The 18,495-nt window shown below is 39.4% G+C and overlaps 1 protein-coding gene across 2 annotated transcripts in view; it reads right to left on the reverse strand.

Annotated features, from left to right (window-relative positions):
* The window catches only part of NFKB1 (nuclear factor kappa B subunit 1), a 45,501-nt gene that overhangs the window by 8,090 nt on the left and 18,916 nt on the right, over nucleotides 1-18,495 (reverse strand). For both annotated transcript variants that reach the window (XM_062492983.1, XM_062492982.1), the window contains exons 6-15: nucleotides 17,901-18,064; nucleotides 17,003-17,161; nucleotides 15,280-15,384; nucleotides 13,334-13,425; nucleotides 12,610-12,748; nucleotides 10,057-10,179; nucleotides 9,045-9,134; nucleotides 8,009-8,203; nucleotides 4,757-4,898; nucleotides 1,556-1,670 (exon numbers count right to left, since the gene is read on the reverse strand). In XM_062492983.1, the coding sequence (XP_062348967.1) occupies nucleotides 1,556-1,670; nucleotides 4,757-4,898; nucleotides 8,009-8,203; nucleotides 9,045-9,134; nucleotides 10,057-10,179; nucleotides 12,610-12,748; nucleotides 13,334-13,425; nucleotides 15,280-15,384; nucleotides 17,003-17,161; nucleotides 17,901-18,064 (1,324 nt within the window). The remainder of the gene's footprint in view (nucleotides 1-1,555; nucleotides 1,671-4,756; nucleotides 4,899-8,008; nucleotides 8,204-9,044; nucleotides 9,135-10,056; nucleotides 10,180-12,609; nucleotides 12,749-13,333; nucleotides 13,426-15,279; nucleotides 15,385-17,002; nucleotides 17,162-17,900; nucleotides 18,065-18,495) is intronic.

Here is an 18,495-nt window from a genome sequence, read left to right on the forward strand (position 1 = left end):
GAGCACATATGCTTTCCAGACCCTACTCAGATCCTTTAGCAATGGACCATCCTCTCATTTTTGCACCTGAATCAGAGATCATATGCAGCCATGGTCATAGGAGTTCCTTATCCCTCAAAATGTCTGCACAGAAAAGAAGAAAATCCTGCAGTTCTGGGCACTTGTCAAACTGCAGAACAATTGTGCATTTATACTGAGTGTGTTGAACTAGTTCATCCCATTTGCAGATTCCCCAATTCTGTGTGCCTGCAGCACTGAGCAATGCTCAGGCTGAGAGGTTTTGGGACCTTCCAAAGGTTGGTTGCATTCTGCATTCTTGTCAGTTCTGAGCAACATTACACTGAACATACATATGCATGTATTTAAACAGTAAGCATTCTAGTGAGGTCTGAGAAATGGTATTTCCAATACTAAAATAATTTAAAAATTGAATAAGATTACATATCTAGATTATATTGACAGAGGACTTAAAAAAAAAGACTAATTCCAGCTCTGCACAATAAGCTTGTGTTTGTTAACAGATCTGTCAACATATTTGCAATTAATTACTGCATCTATATGGAATATGTCATCTTTCAGAATATCTGTAGAGAAGGAAAATTCTAGCTCAAGCCTATATCCTATATTCTCTTCCATCAATGGCCTAAGGTCTACATTGAAGGTAGGAAGAGCTGTAAAGTTTCTGGTAGTCACAGATTTATTTCCTGTGTAGAACCCAGCTTTGCTTCCTGTTTCTGTTGAACACAGGACACAGAACTAAAATCAAAAACTTCTGCTTACTTTCAGCAGCCTCCACATTTAAAACTTGCTTTATAAGAACATAAAAATGTGAAAGAAAACAAAGAAGTCAAACCTTCTGGGACCACCTATATGGAATTAAAATCTGCCTTTACTGTTCATGGCAAAACAAATGACACAAGTGTCAGAGTGCTGCTCAATGGCATGCACAATCTCTTCAAAAGAGATTATTTTCCAGGCAGGTTCTCACAGCTCTCCTTAAAACTTGAGTTACATTTAGTTGAGGAGACAGAACTGTGCCTGCCAGCTCTTTCCCTCCTAGGTAGAAGACAAAGGGATGAGCTTTTCTCACTTACTGCAGAAATGAAAGGGAAATTGTGGTGCTCACCTGATAGGCACAAATACAATCTGGGCTGTAGGATGGGCATAGGTTATTATGGCTTCCACATGTGCCTACAGATAACTCATGATCCCAAGTTAGCCAGTGGCAGAAAGGTCAGAAGAGCCTGGAGCTGGCACACTGTAATCCATACCTCTGGTTTAGTAACAGACAGGCCGAATACTGAAGCCATGAACTGAAGAATTCATTCTTTTTAGCCTTTCCACAGTTAACCCATGGAGACTTATTTTACCATGAAGGAGGGTTATGGGCTAAACCAGTGAAAACTCTCTTCTTTCCTCCACTACACCTTACAATATATCCTTGTTTTTAAATTCGCGTGCATCCCTCTGATCTCTTCTCACAGATGGCAAACTGTGCAATTTCTTTTTTACTGGCTGAACAATCAGGAACACTTATATCCCCACAACTGCGCACCTGATAGAGGTCATTTCTCATGTTAATGATGTCATTGTAATTCAAATCGGGCATCACTTCCAAGAGGTTTTTCACCAGCTCAGCATGGAGGTGGATAATTGCTAAATGAAGGACACTGAAACAAACAAAAACCATATTAACAAATTCACACTGTTTTCAGCTTCATTTGAAAAGTTTCAAGGCTTTGCTGTAGATCTGACTGCATTCTGATACAAACACTTGACTATTAGAGATGATTCCAGCACTAAGTACCAACACCTAAAATGAATCCCAACACTAAAAAAAAGTAGATCAGAAGGTACTGTTTAACCCCTCAATCACAAAAGCAAACTCAGGATTGCTTTTGCTGGCCCTCAGCATTACTTTACTACTTAGGCTAATATACAAAATGTGGCACAAAAAATTGTTTCAGAATCTTCAGGTTCTCTGCTGGTTTGCTGTTCTTTCATATTTTGAACTATGCAGCAGATAAAACACTTCTTACTGTCAAAACCTTCCTGCAGAATTTCCACAAGCCTCTCTGCTACCAAAGCAGATTTTCCCTTGGGGGTTTCCCCCAGATCTGTGGGGTTTTCTTTATTTCGTTTTCAAACAGAAAAATTACTATGGACTTAGTGACTAACAACCACAGGATTTGCAGCAGTGGCCAGAGGCATCCTGCCAAAAAAGCACCTGTTTTGAGACATGAGTGACTGACTGCACAGCAAGACACTTTACTTCTACTGGGTTAATGCAACGGCCCTTCCTGTGCACTTCTCCAAAGGCAGGTTCCCTCACCACCAGCATGAGTGGCTGGACGTACAACATGGCACAAGGAAAAAGCAGGTTGTGAATCCCATCACCTCTGTCCCACAGAGCTCCATTTGCCTTGCTACCTTAGGACTTCATTGGAAAATCATGCCCTTTGTTTTGAAACGTATCCTGCCAAGCGCTTTGCTGGCAGATGATGGCCAATTTCTAGACTCATCTTTTTAGCACATTGCTGCTGACAAAATATAAACACAGGACATCTGGTGTGTCTGTTATGCCACTCCAGAAATACCTGAACAGTCTGAGATAAACACTTTTGTCAGAAAAATAAAAGGAAGTTCCATGTCACTCAGGGCAAGGAATCATCCTGAAATTGACACAGGAAGCAGTCAAAACCAGAAGATACTTTAAAAAAGAGAAAAAAAAGATAATTTGCAAATTAAACATATCCTTAAAGGGCATTTTTAATTGATTTTATATGCTGCCACTGGAAGTATCATGGCACCTTCCCTCCTTCAACTCCCCTGTGCTGTTCAAAGAGTCCCACCATTACTGGAAAAGTGTTGTTCCTCTGCTCTGATAGATGTTTTTTATTATGCTCTCTATCATGCTGACATCTTATTTCCAAATTTCACTACAGAAACACATTTGTTCTTCTACTGCTTTTAGTTCTTGTTTCAGCAGCAAGTATTTTAATTTTACCCTACCAACATATGTGGTGCTGCTGACAAGACCACAAAAGGTCAGTTCTGTTTCCTTCAACATTCCTAAATGAAAAAAAGCATTTGAGCACCACTGTAGAGCCATCAGATCTCTACAGAGCAGTGGTACTGGTATAAATACAGTCACAGCCATTTCTGAGTGTCCACTGTAAATATACACTAATCACAGGTTGCTGGGTTCTGTCTCAAAGCCATAAATTGTTGACAGCAAAGTTCTTTGAAATACTTAAAAACTTTTTAGTTGCCATATAATTTTAATGATTAAAGTGAAAATCAGGGCAATTTATTAATTAATTCTGACCTTTTTCTTCTCCCCCAAGACAGCTGGAAGACAATCACCAAAGTTTCACTTTGTTAAAAAGTTGTCAAGTAATTCAGATGTATATTATACTCACAGAATAAATTTATCTCAGGAGAAAGGCAATGTGAATTTGAGCCTCACATATTTGCAGGTGCTCCAGCAAGAAAACAACTATTAATCATCATTCTAAAAAGTATTTTAACTTAAGTTAAAATGCCCTGCAAATCCATATCTGACAAGCAGCATTTTGGCATTTAAATGCAGAGCCTGCTTGCTCAATAGTTCTCTAACTCCCCCCCTATGTTTTTTTAAACACAGGAGCTGTACTGTCCATAGCACTTGCAGATTTTTTTGCTAGCTCCCACCTTCTTCATATTCCTGCTTATCTCAAAGCAGACATTAGGTTTCCATTTGGAAAGCAAAGCTAGTAAAGTAGCTCTCTCTGATTGTGCAGTCCTCTGTCTGTAATCTGAGGCCTATTTTCACTGAAAATGGAGTGAAAGTGGTAACCTCTCTCAGAGTAATTGAATACAGGTCTCAGTCACTTGAAATTTTCCTTCTACCTTGAGGCTTATCTGGCTTCTACTGTTCAAAACACTACAGTTTAAGGAAATATAGGTGACTGCACAGGGACTGCCAGCTAAAATGTGAGGATGTGATAGTGTCACTTGGTTTTTTGAGAGATTATCTTTGCATTTGTTCACAGCACTTCTGCTGAATTTCAATTTAAGTAACTACTGATCATTAGTTCCTCACAGTACTTCACTCTTGAGTTCCACAGAATCTGCATGGCTGTAGAGGAACAAAGCGGATTTCCATTCCAGCTCACATTACTAAAGGACTGATAGGCAAATATTAGCAGCCAAGTCTGCCACAAACATCTATGCAATCCCTCAGAAGACAACAGTACAGTACAGATGTAAGCAAGAGCAAAATAATGTCCTCTGGAAAGAACTTGCAATATAGACCCTCCAGCTATTGTTTCTACATCTCCTGGTGAATCTCTTACTTGAAGCATCCTATGAAGACTTAAGGACTTGCATGGAATAAAAAGCAGGGCATTCTCCCTCAGCACCAAGCTGAGGACCCCCATACCCTGTGTATCATGATGCAAGTACAGCAATTCACGCTCAGTCAAGATTTTAGGTAAAAAAAGGGCGAAGAAACTGAAACTCACAGCATGCTCAATATACCCTCAATGACCAGATTACTTTCTGACAGGTACTGGATCAATGCAGTTTATGGTGTACATGACTTCTTTGCAAATGAAACAGAAGCGTCTAAATCACAGCTGTACCTATCCCAAACAGCAGAAAGGAGAAATGGTGCCATCAGTGATTAGGACCCATGAGGGACAAAAATGGACTACACCATTCTGCCCTCAAACCCATCGGTTTCAACCCAGCAAGTGCAGTGTGGTTAACTCACTTGTCCCCATTATCATCCTGGACAGCGGTGAGATGGCGCTGAGCTGCCAGCAGCATCTTCACATCTCCGGTTACGGCATAATCAAAGAGAGCATTGCAGTGGCGCCTGGCAAGCTGCATGGCCTTCTCCAGGAACAGAGCATCTGCAAAACAGAGTTTCCTCTTCATCAACTCAGCTGTTTTCCTTGGAACATCACTTACTTTTGACAGGCATTTGTGCTGTCACAGAAATACAAAGTGCAGACCACCAACCATTATTCACTGCTTCACTGAGATGGTTGCTAATTACTTCTGAGAGGTAAGGACGGAGACAAGGAAAACTAGGGGCATGCTGAGCATTCAGACAGCAGGAACTCTGAGAACAGTCAAATCTGGAAGCTCCCTCTGGTTTGACTGGCACTGAATTAATAGCAGTGATGTGAAGTTGTGTGCAATGAGACAAAAGGAGCAGAATTTGGATCTGGAACTTGCAGGTGTGAGTAGTTTTGCCTTGAGGAAGCTGAGGCACAGGAAGCCTAAGTGACCCATCAGATACTGCACAGAAGCTCAGAGAAAAGCTATTAAATAAATGCAGGGCTTTGCACTCCTTCTCCAACTCAAATCATGCAGTCTAGCCTGCTTTAGAGCAGCACGGAGAGTCTGTTCTTCTGTTTAAAACATTTTACTTTTTACAACACTTAGTATTTGTTTCCTGATTTTAGAATTATAAAATGGACAGCCACTGAAATTTCAAAAAGAAGAAGTTGTCATGGTGGGGAGGCAAAAGGGAGAAAAGAAACTCATTTGCGGAAAAAAGTAACTCTAGCTGCTCTGTCAATACTTTTGTGGTTCTGTATCAGCAAGAAACCAGTGAAAATGAAAACAGATGAGCTCTGAAATACAGCGTCATTCTGTGAAGCAGTATCATCTGAAACCAGCCTGTATTTTGAACACTTTCATGTTTCTATAAAACCATGTAAGGCTGCGAATTACAAAGTGCAAACAAGTACAACAGACTGTGTCATTTAAAGCATACATGGGAAGACAATAACCAGGATTTTCAGCTACACAAAACCAGGCATTTAGACTGGGTCAGAAACATATCCCTGATGAACACAAACATATCATTGCTGTAAGGTAAAGACTTACTCAGCTATCCATGAAGCTTATTGTTCTGGCCAGTACATCCCTTGGCTGCTGTACTATATGCCTGGGCTGATAGATTTATATTTGCTATTTACCTCTTAACACTAAATGTGCTATGTTCAGGGTAAAGGGTGTTAAGCAGTTCATTATTTTCTCATTATACACATTTTCAGAGATCAGGGAGCTAGATGTTGAAACCCCCTGATTTTCCATATCAAACACACAGGAAAGATACCGTTCAAAATATTACATGCATTTTTAGGCTAATATCCAAATGATCCAGCCTGCAGTAGCTATTTTATGGAGCCTATTCTTCTGCACCAATTCATTGTATAATCTGTAGTTAGAAATTGCCTCATGCCATTACAATGGAAAAAAAAAGTCAACTTCCTGCCTACAATATTAATTGCTTGGAAAACAGGTAAACAATTCAGACCCCTCCTTCACGACAGCTAGATGGACATTATTATTTCTTCATAACAGCACAAGATTTTGTTCTCTGAACCAGTCATGGGATTTATCACAACCAAAATGGCAAACAGCAGGTTCCTTCAGTTTTTCTCAAGAGCACCATCCATTCTCAGATCAAAGAAGCTACACTGTGGAGGTGTTTACAACTACAGCCCATCTCCTGTGCCACTTTGGATTCCCAAGCCACAGTTTCTAGTTCTGTTAATAGCAAGTGTCAGACAGGGCTGACACACACAAGGTAATGTGCTCTCTCCCTGATCCAGAGAATAACAAAAGTGGTCTAGCTATGTTGCATTTGGTAAAAACCAGAACCAAGACATTCCTTTGTACTGAATTCCTACCACTACCATGTCTCTCTAGTCCCACACTACTGTTTCTTTGTTTTTTGTTTTTTTTTTTTTATTTTATGCTAAGCATAATTACTCAAATCCTTTAAAAAACAGTCCAGAAAATGCATGTCTTGCTGTCTGGGAAAGGGTGGTTTGTAGTCCTTATATATTTTAGAACTCTGCTGCTAAACCAGTTCTGCTGACTATCCTTGCCTTCTTCCTCCTTTCATTTTGTTGCCTGAAATAAAAAGACAAAACCCCTTGCAACAGTATTAAAATAGCAAGATAAAAAAGCAGTTCTTTATTAGAAGCTTCCAGGTGTGTCCACAGTTATCGGCTATGGGCGTACCCAGTAACAGATTTCTACAGTTTTTGTAAGTTTAACAAATTATCCCATCTAACAAACGTTGTCCAATTAGGAGAGCAGTTGGTTCAGTAATTTTTCCCCAGGTACTGCCCCACTGGAGTTCATCCTGTGCTTATTTGCCCCACTTCTTGTTAATATCTTCTAAGACTGTGACTGGAAAAGAAAATGTTCTTTTTGTAGGTTCTCTACTTGAAAATAAGACTAAGCAGTATTTTAGGAGTGTGTTAAAAGGTTAGCTTGTTACTCTAAAATCCAAGAGAAAGGGTAGAGAAAAATACCATGAACTGTACAAGCACATATTAATGGTCTACAAAGCTACAAATATATGAGAAAAGCAGAAATTTTTGGGCATTAATTTGATGTGTAACACTTTGCTACAGCAGTTATTTTACTGTGTATTTGCCAAATGGTAACAGGTACCTTTATATTTTAAATTCAAACCTATAATGCTACTTTGCACACAATTCAGCAGTGTTGCAGGGAAGACCTACTGCAAGTCATACTAACATCCATTAATTCATCCACTGAAATCTCTCAAATATCAAAAGCCAAGTCAACTGCTGAGTAATATTGCCTGTGCCTTCACTGCTTGCAGCATTCCTTTATTTATATATATTTATATATATTTATATAATATATATTTATATAATATATATTTATATTTATATATATTCCTTTATTCAAAGGCAGTGTTAAACATGCCCAGCAGTCAAAGCTGTCTCATCTCCTTGCATGACAAGCAAATGCCCAGTGGCAGTACAAAGGTGGAAGGTTATCTACAGAACTAGGTATGGGGAGGGACCCTGGATCTTGGGGAATGGAATCCCTCCTGTTTTCTCCAAGAGGCATTACCATGTTCTGAAAACAGCAAGCAGACATTTTTGGAGTTTTCAAACCTTTAATGCTTGCTTTGCAGTACTGCAGTTTGATTTACCCTAAATACATTTACTTGCTCACTTACCCTGCCACCTGCAATCTGCTTTGCTTACTTCAGTTTTACAGGAAAAAACAGAATCCTCCTTTTTCTCATTATCAGCAGATGTTCTGCACTCAGTCCTCTCCACAGTTTCCACCTTCACATCACATTTCGTGTTCCATTCGTCACTTTGTTTATCACAGCTCCTTCTGTCTTCTTCAGCTGTGCAGTTTGATAGACCTTCTAACAAAAGGTAGAATTATTAATGTCCAGTACTGTTGCTTTTTTAAATACAGATGATAAAATTCAACTAGACAAAACCAAACCCTGAAAAATGAATACAAAAATTTACTTCAATGTAAAACTTATCACTAAATTAATGAATCATAATATTCCAGATGTCAGCACACATGGACAGACACAGTGATTTGACTTGCTCTAAAGTGATACTAAGTTTTGACTGCCTCTACTTTAGAAATAAACCTTTATACACTACAACACATTTACCTCTCTTTTCATGGTACAAGAATGCAAGTCTGAAATACACAAAATCTAGCAGAATTATTCAGACACTTCTTTTTTTTTCTAACACCAAATTCATCCCCGAGACTCTGGAAATAACTACGGAGTAATAATCTGAAATTACCTTCCTATTTTAGGCAGCCAAGAGTGTCCTTATTAACAACTTAATCTTTTCCATTGATTTCTCTGGGCTATGGGGTAGTACCAGACCATGGCAAAAAAAGGAAGATATATTTTCTGTGGTCTAGTCCTTGGGTCATCTGTAATCAGCGCATTCAAGCAAGCAAGATGGCTGTTGCTTGAAACACTGAATACAGAAACACATGGAGGGGTTTTGGTGACTGCTTCTCAGGACTGCACAGTAAGAAGGAACTACACTTGGAGAGGAAAAAAGAGAAGCAGGGCAGTATAAGCTACACAAACCCCTCTGCTGCTAGAGGTTTGAGAAGAGGCCCTCTCCAGCATGCTTAGCTAGAACTGCCTGATAATTTGGCTCATACTGTAGAAAAAAATACAGGTCAAACTCAATTCAACTGTTGGAAGAAAGACATGCTGTTACCGTGTTTCATGCCAGCATTGGACTTTGTTGTGCCAGGATGGAAATGCATCCCTCCAAAAGCAGAGTAGCCATATGAAGGAAAACTGAACTCTAAATAAAGGAAAAAAAGATTAAGAATTAATAACATTACATCCTAAAATTATGAGAACACCATCTAGAAGAACACTGAACCTAAAGAACTGAGTTTTTGTTCTTTGCATACCTTCTGCTTTATTCCATCCAATTAATTTTCCAGGCTAAAGGTGAGCTCTCCCCTACCCCTTCAAAATTGCAAAGAAATTCTAGATGGTTGGCTAGGACTCTCTGTCCCAACATCCATAACACCACACAAACATAGTATCACTATGTCTTTCCTCCAAAACTCAACTGAGACATCATAAGCTGCCTCTGTGTTTTTGAATCTTTGTGATCCAACGTATTTGTATTCTGGCGTTATGCTATACATGTGCTGCCAGCAGCACATGTAGCAATTTGAAAACTTCTGCTCTATTCCTTGCTCTAAAAATAGGGCTGTGGTTCAGGTGACATTTGCTGACCTATAGGTTTTTAATGCTCAGCTGCAAGAACCAAAGCAATGCTCTCATGATCCTGCATATCAGATATATTCTGACTTCAACAGATAGAGCACTGTAGTTACTAAAGAGGATCTCCAGTTTTTTAACAGTTCTTTGCACTAACAGGGTTAATTTGCCAAATTCCACTGATAGTCCAAGAAACAATTCAAAACCTGTTCAATTCTAGACACCCAAAATGATAGCTAACTGAGCTGTCTCATGAATTTCAGTGCCTCCAAGGCCTAGGAAGCAACAAAGCATCCAGAGTGGGAAGCTAAATTGGATGATGAAGTGTTTGGAATAAGGAGATGCTTGACTGACTTGAGTAAAGGCAACAGAGTCAGATCTTATATGCCTAGGAAACAAAATCATCTTTACATTTTAAAAATCAGCATAAACATCTGTCTGGCTCTCAAAGAAGAACCCGCTTCCCTCTTTGCCCAAAACTGCTGCCTTACCAGAGCCAGCACTGCCACCTGCCCCTCCATACATGCCACCACCTCCGGTGCCACTGCCTCCACCATAGCCATCAGAGAAGTTTGGCATGAGCTTCTGTCGTTTCCTTTGCACTTCTTCTTTATCTGGGATAGAAAGAACAGAGAATAGGGAGTCACTCCTGCTGGTGGCAGGCACAGCACAGAGTGTGCATACAGAAAGCATAACTACAGTTATTAGTTTATAAAGGAAAATGCAGAGTGTGGTAGAAAAGTCAACTTCCCTCAAGCTCTGAATACAGAAAGTCTTTGTATATATTGGAGCAGAGAGAATTCCTCTGAGAAACAGGTCAGTCCCAAGTCCCCAGTCAGACCAGCAGCATCACTTGGGCTTGCTTGGTCTCTTCAGCTGCATCACTGCCTTGTGTGCGGGGGACACATGCAGAGATGTCTTGGGGGGCTCAGAGCTTCCTTCAAAAGTATCTCATGTACTTAGAGCCCGCGAGATAAATGGACCCAAAATTCTTCAATGTCTAAGCCAAGTCATGAATCAGCACAAGTACTCCAAACCTTCAATTTGTTGAAGAAAATTTGCCTTTGGGAAGAGCACAGGTTCTTCTTCCAAGCAAATCTACTTCAGAAGTGGAGCCTTATCAGAGGATCACAAGGCACTTTTGAGTTTCAACAGTGCCGAGTACATGCAGTTCCCTTTGAACTGTTTATTGAGGGATGGCAAGAAATGGTGAAAACCGTGCTTGGTTGAAATGATTTACTTAAAAAACCATAACAGCCACTAGAACAAAGACAACTTATTTTCAGGCAGGGACATATTACTGTCAAACCATACTGAGTAGCAGGAGTAAAAAAAAAAAAAAAAAAAAAAAAAAAAGCCTAAACTTATTTTATAGTGTAAGTACAAAATAAGACTTAGTCTCCCTGGAAAGGAAAACACAAAGATTTAAAAGGACTATCCCAATGACTGGGGAAAGTGAAAATGTCATGACAAGAGCTACAAAAATACAGATACAAACATTACCTGGGTTAAAATCTAGTAGAACTGTTGAGAAAAGAACAAAATACCATTTGTTTATTAAATCATCTAGTAGTTTTCAACAGCCATATGACAAAAAGAAATTTCACGCACAGGCACATTAGTCAGTGCATCAGATGGGACAGCTGAATACATGAGACAGCACACTGACAAAGCCACGTGCATTGTTTCCAGGTAGACATGATGTGTAAGTATGTATGCATGCACACATCAGGTATACTCACACTGATAAGGAGAGAAAACTCTAGAGAGCAGTCTAGTCAGAGAAACACAAAAAATCCACATACATGTGTCTAAGTTTGTGGGAACATTTGCAACAAGGGAAAAAGTATAGCTCCTAAACTGTTAATATCAAGATGAGGTTTTACAGGGGATCTGAAAATGTACATAATGTTGAATTAATTTTACTCAATTAAGAGGCACATAAAGGAGGTTTGCTTCAAATCTGGCAACTTTGTTCTGCAGCTGATCACTTCCTTTAACACCTGTGCAAGAGGTTCCTGAAATCATTACCAAGAAGAAATCCTCTGGCAACTCTGGAAGCTTTTGTGAATTCATGCTTTCTGCTATTTGCTCTAACAGTTGTGAAGCAGGCTAACTTGGACCACCACCACTCCCTCCTCAGCTGTCCTGAATCTCTCACTACTAACGCACATTTATTTTAGAGACTTTGACAGGGAATTGATTTCTACACCTTAGGCACAGAAAGCATTCAAGATTAGAATTCAGTAGTGTAACCTGCAGGCAGGTAAATTGCTAAGCAGAAAGATAATACAATGAAACACCAATTATGACTTGGGCCTCGAGGCATTTCCATGTCAGCAACATTATTGGTGTTTAAAACCACGACTGCCAATGCCATTCCTGTCAAACATTTCAAATGCAGACTTCAAAGGGCACAGATCTACTGATTAAATTTATTTTCACTAGTAATTTAGAAGCAGGGCCAATACCAACTATTCTACTTCTGCTAAGCAACTAAAAGTTTAAATGACTGAAACAACACTTTCCCTGCTCTCACAAGAAATGCCTTTGCCTTATTTAACTAGTACAGGTAATTGAAAAATTCAGAAATATCAGTGACATTGGCACGATGGTAAAAGGTGAGAACTGCAAAATAGGTACCTTTTCTACCAGGCACCAAACAGGTTTTGGTTTAGTATTTAATCTGAAAATACTGACAGTAAAATCTCTTCAGGTATTATTTGGCAGAAACTCAGAGGAAGAGTGCCATCTACTGTATGGAAAGACATGTGTGCATATAGAGCATCTGCAAGAAATAATCCTCACTTGGAAAATACACATGGATTTACTGCCTACCTGTCCTACACCACGACCTACAAAACCCATTATAAACCTACCATACTGCATATTGACTCTGCCCAAAACAAAGAGGTAAAAATATTTTCTAAAAATAATGGCTAAAACCAAAAATTCCTCACTCAGCCAGTTCTGTCTTATTAAAAACATTCCTAGGGACCCTATGGTTTCTATTCCCAATCTATAAAACAGATTTAATGAGTTACCTTTGATTTCTGGATAGTAGAGAAAAGGCTTTGGTTCGCTTGTTTCTAGATCAGATTTCCTACGCAGTTGTACAAATACAGATGCTGGCTTTGTGATATTGACATCTCTGTACTTGGGTGTTTTGAACACAATAGCAAACTGTGAAGGAAACAAAGATAAGCGTATCTATCACAGAGCATGGCTTTTGACAACTTGGCTTTTACATTTGCACTATTTTGAAGGTGTTGGTTTAGGGCTTGGGAGGCAAAATTTCAGAGCAAAGGGTTGTTACAACAATAAAATCACGTTTCAGTTTCACTTCTGAGGTTGACTCCTAAAGCCTTTTGGAAAAGACAGAATTGCCACCTAAGTGGTGGCTAAGTGCCACCACCCATATGTCAGTACTGCACTGTTTGTCCCCTTATTCTTTAGCATTTCTTCTGTAGCTTTCTCAGTGTGTTCATAAGGAGCTCTCAGAGCTGTTTATATATCCTATCCCAATTTACAGGGGGTGCATGTTAAAGCAAAGGGACTTTCTCCTAATTTCCTTGCACTGTATTCCTAGTTACCTAACAGATGTCTTGAAAGAACTGTTTAAGTTTTTATTATTAATAGGAAGCAACATACCAAGGAAGAGGTCAGTACAGGAAACAGATGCTTTTACATAATTTACGAACTATAATATAATCCTAGCTTACAGAGATGTGAGAATCATTGACAAAGAACCAATGCTCTCTTACTTACCTGTCTATGTACATCTGTAGGAGAAAAATCTCCAAAGCCTTCCCACATACCACCACTCTCATCCTCTTCATAGAAACGTATTTGAATATCATCTGCAAAGAATGAAAGAAACATTCTGGAATGTTTGTGCATTTGTTTAACCTTTGGCTATAGTTATTTCAGATAAAAATCAATATGGTTACCTTTTGGCTGGATGAAAATACTACATCATACACCAATTACCTTTATCTGTTTTATGAAAATAGCAGAAATAACCCCTTTAAAACATCAAGTTTACATCAGCCTAATCCTAATGGCTTCACTGAAGTTGCTATTTACTGAGCTGTAAAAAGAGAACTAGGTTCACATCATCTTCCTATTCTAGGGTTATAAAACATTCCAGAGGAGCCTTATTTGGAACAAACATGTAAGGAGGGGAGAACTCAAAGTGTAAAATGTAGAAACCACCCTCTCTCCTCCAAGAGTTTCAGTTCAAAAAACTGTAGCAAAACCTGAAGTACCACACTTCAAGTTCCCCTTGCTGCTGGCACAGTGCCACGGTGGAGTTGGTGGTGGTGTGAGCAAGCAGTGTGTCAGCAGGGATCCTTCACCCTCCAAACGGCACAGGCCAGAAACATGGCATTTGGCTTCTGCTCCTCCAAACAATTTTTCTTTCATTCTCTTTGTATTTATTTATTTATAATTTTAGGAAAAGCACCCCTCTAGTAAATTCCTTCCATAGCACTCCCAGTGAGAAAAAGCTAGAAAAAGCCAATTGTGTTTTAGGGCGACTGATGCAGGACAGGTTTCTGTAGCAGACAGACTGCTTCCCCTGGTCCCCCACCTGCTAGTCTCAAGACTGTGAACCACCACTTCCAGTCCTGCTGTCCTGCATGCTCAAGTTCCTTCAGGCAGGAGGTTTCTGAAGGCAGTGAGGTCAGGGGAAACCCCAGTCTGGCTCAGGGGAAACCCCACCTCAGGGCTTCCACTGAGTCAGACATTTATTTATTTATTTATTTTGTGCGTAAGAGTTACGTTTTATCTCAGTCCTCCTGTGCAGATGCACTATTAAAGGAAAATAGTTCTTTCAAAGTCCCTAAGTACCCCCAAAGTTTTCTCTCTTCCCTAAGTGGTAGAAGGGCATTTACAAGAAAGAGATGGAAAAGGACAGCCAGCACCAAGAGAAAATGTCACTGTGGTTTTAACAACATGAGCAGGGACTGATTCCAAACAGATGAGAACAGGGCTCACCATGTGGGCAACATCCACTCTACCATGTAATCTACACCAGGGTGTCTCAAGTACCACCTGTAGCTGAAAAATACAAAGATCTCCCTCACTCCCATCTTTTTTTTTTTTTTACTTAGCCCACATATAACCAAGCACATTTAACCATTACCTTCCAATAAAAAAACAAAGCATCCTAATCCACATTGCTGAATCCGCACACATTCAAAGCCATAAGCAGAGATTGAAAATGAATCTTACTCTGTTTACACTAAGTAACCTCTACCATAAGTGTATACATAAATTGAAGTTATTACCAGCAGTGCTGAACACAGTAAGTTCCCATCCATGGTTAACAGAGAATACTCATACTTACTCTTTACAATCAGGAACTTAATAATAAATCATAAACTTCAGAATAATTCAGAGCAGGTGCTACTTAACATCACCCAGTACCCACCAGTCCCCAAAACTCCATGAACATAGGCAAGGGCAGAAACTTGAGAAGAACAAAGATAATCACATGGTCTCTGTGGAGGCAAGAGAAGCTGAATTTGCTTTGCAATAGATTATTTTGATTTATTAAATCTCTCAACTGCTGCCTTGATTTCCAGAATGGCTGAGTGCTTACAAATCCTGCTGCACTATTGGAGTGGGGTAACACTAAAGACAGCACAGCAGGCTTCTTGTGTACTCCAGGTGAACACCCTGGTGTGCCTTAAAATACTTGTGACTCTTACCTTTCTGAACCTTGTCACAGAGCAGGTAAATCTCTTCCCCTCCTGTCACACACCCTGCTGTTCTGTCCATTCTTACAATTTTTAGGTTGGAAGCATTGGGAGCTTCTATTGAAAGGGAAGATAAAAAAAAAAAAAAAACCTGCTTACTTTTGGAACAGATTTAGACTTAAAAAAACCCAACCAAGCACAACACACAGAAATGCAATAGAAAGATAAGCTTCCAATACAACCTATCTGAATTTGTCTGTGCTTTTTTCAAACATGTATACATCAAGAGCTTTTAATCTAAAAGACAATCTTGTATGTTCTAAGCTTTGACTGAACTGTGAACTAAAAAATAAGGTCCCAACCACTGCCTCACAATTACTGCACTAGCAAGGTAACCCAGCAGTGAACTGCATCCAGCACCCTGCACTAGTACTCATTTTATGATAACAGGGCCATACAAGAGAATGTAATTTTTTCCTCCCTGCTTTCTAGAGCTGTTTCCTGTTTCTCACTATCTACAAATCTTTGCTTTACACTGTGGCTTACTTGAAAGCATGCCAGTTTTTGGCCAGTGTACTGGACAGTGATAAAAAACCCCACCTACACAGATCGTAGTAGAGGCATCAATAGAGAACTATGGTCCTCAAAACCATCTGATAAGTGAAAGCAGCTGTGACAGGCAAGTTATGCTCTCACAAGTTATGTCTGTTCTGGAAAGGCTTGAATGGTGCCAATGAAGTATTGAAAAAAAAAAATAACAAAACCAAACAAAACCCAAAAAAAATCTCTGAAATTAGCAATCAAGAATTCACCTTGGGAGATCAGAAACTAGCGACTAACATCTGTGTAGCAACTTACAACAGCAGAAACATGCATACAAAATGTCCCCTTTGTTTGTCTCCTTAGTTTAGGAGAAAATTTTTGACATCACTACATTTCCCAGTTAACAGCAAGGCACAGACTATAGTAGAACAGTTGCATTTAATACCTTTTGATCTAGACTTTGTCCTTAAAAAGCAATAATATAGACATGACTGGTGCACAAGGAAAAAAAAGGTACTTTTTCTGAGTCATTGCAGAATGACTATCAAGAACATGGGAATCCACAGCTTCAGGAAGGAAAACTCAGGCAGCAGAAAGGGTTCAAGTAAGATGAGTCAATATAATTTAACAGCACAGGGGAAAACATGAAGTGAAAAAATTCTCTTAGAAAAAAAGACAAATAGAGGAATGCTCTAAAAAATACTGACAGATCTAAAGGAAACTGAGAACTCTGGTTGCGTTATTTTAAAATATGGACAAGCAAATGGTCTGCAAAACTGAGAAGTGTCAAATTTTCAACTAAGAAGCAAAATAATATTTTTTTCCTCATATCTTGCGAAACAAATGCGTTGTCACAGAAAGCAACTGAAGATTCTGCAAAATTCAAGCCCTTCTTATGGATATAAGAACTTACAAAATCCTCATAATAAAAGTAGTAGCATTAAACATGCTAACAGCAAAATTAAATCTTCTTCTATGGCTTACATCACCATCTATTAAAGCCAGAATGATACTCTATGTACTTGGGCAGACAAGGAGCTAATCATCCATGGGCTACTTACTTGTTATTCATAAAATACTGACTGGGCAGGCATGCCCAAATGAGTCCATGTACAGCCGTATCTACCTGTCATTTCTGTGTGTACAAAAGCCTGCCCCTTATTAAAAAGTAATTAAAGCCAAATATACTTACTGCTGTCATATATTGCATCTGATATAACGGGATCAAGTTTCCGTGTGAAGCTGCCATTGCTGTCAGGAAGAAAGGCTGTGAACATGAGCCGCACCACGCTGAGATCCATTTCCTTGGTCTGCTGCATGGCTGCCTGGCGGATGATTTCTCTCTCCCGTTCTGGAATTGACAGACACAGGAATTAACATGAAATATAGGGCATGCTTAACAAAACAGAGAGAGCAAACATCCAAAGGCATGGATAGTGAGGAAATATCTTCTTTTACATTTAGCATCCATTGGGTTTTCCCTTTCTAAGCAGAGTAGAACAGCTATTAAAACTATACTGCGTTCATCTTACAGTTTGTGCATCAGATCTTATTTAAGTTATAAAATTAAAATAAAATTACTATTTTCTGCTCTCAATTTATAAAGGTCAGAAAGAAGGCCACCACTAAGGACACCAGAATTCCTGGTGTTAGGAGTGATAAAAGACAGCTCTGTACAGTACCTGAAAGCAACGCAGACCACAGGTTTTACAGTGACACAGGTGAAATGCAGCTGAATGAAACAGTGTTCTCAAAAGGAGGTCCCTAAGTTAATTAACGGGTATAATGTCTTGCTGCAATAATGCAAAATTACTCTGAGAGCTTATTAAACAGCATAAGAGCAATGGAATACATGTGCAGAGGTTGGTACAGGCAGCTGTGGAAGGAAGTTTCTCCATTCTCATGTATGCGTTGACAGCAGACTCCTTTCAGATTCCCTAAAACATGGTAACAATGCACCATGCACCACCTCTTAAAAGCACATAGATATTGGCTGTTGTCCTACACAAGGTCTTTTTCTAGCTAGGAATCTATGTTTTCAGAAGCTCAGCCTGTTTTTAGTGAAAGACCAGGCCATCATTTCCACATACCAGTTAGCTGCCTGTCTCCGCATCCTTCTGCCTGCAGATAGCTGAGTTCTGGATGCACCAGGAGTCCTGGGTTGTATCCCTTCTTGCAAGCATCTATCATGCGTGTTTCCAGAGTTTCAAACACTTTCTTCTTCGTGACATGAAGTATTCCAAGATTTGCAAACCTGCCAAATTTTGATCAGGGGAAGTATTTTCTTAATGTTTTAGGCCAGACTTGCAGCAGGCAGCTTTTCTCTTACCAGAAGCAGCTACACAACCCAAGTCTACAAAAGGACTCTACAGGCATACTTAGGCAGTATTAGTGTTTGAGGGAGAATTTTCCATCAAGAAAAATACAGTCAAGATCACAAAATGTGTAAAATGTGCACTGTTATACAACAGCAATCATGTGGGTGCACTTTCCTATGGCATAAGTAGTAATCTGTCAGGTTTCAGACTTCCACTAGGAAAGCAATTTACAAAACACTGGAAAAATCTGATAGTCACACTTTGTTTGCTGGCTCTTGGCAATGACAGCATTCTGTATGTCTGTTAAGCAGAGCAACTGCTCAAAGTATGCTCCATCTGTTGAAAATGGTTTGGAAAGCAAGTTAAG

This window comes from Cinclus cinclus, chromosome 5 (genome assembly GCF_963662255.1).
Source record: "Cinclus cinclus chromosome 5, bCinCin1.1, whole genome shotgun sequence".
In the NCBI taxonomy this organism is placed as follows: domain Eukaryota; kingdom Metazoa; phylum Chordata; class Aves; order Passeriformes; family Cinclidae; genus Cinclus; species Cinclus cinclus.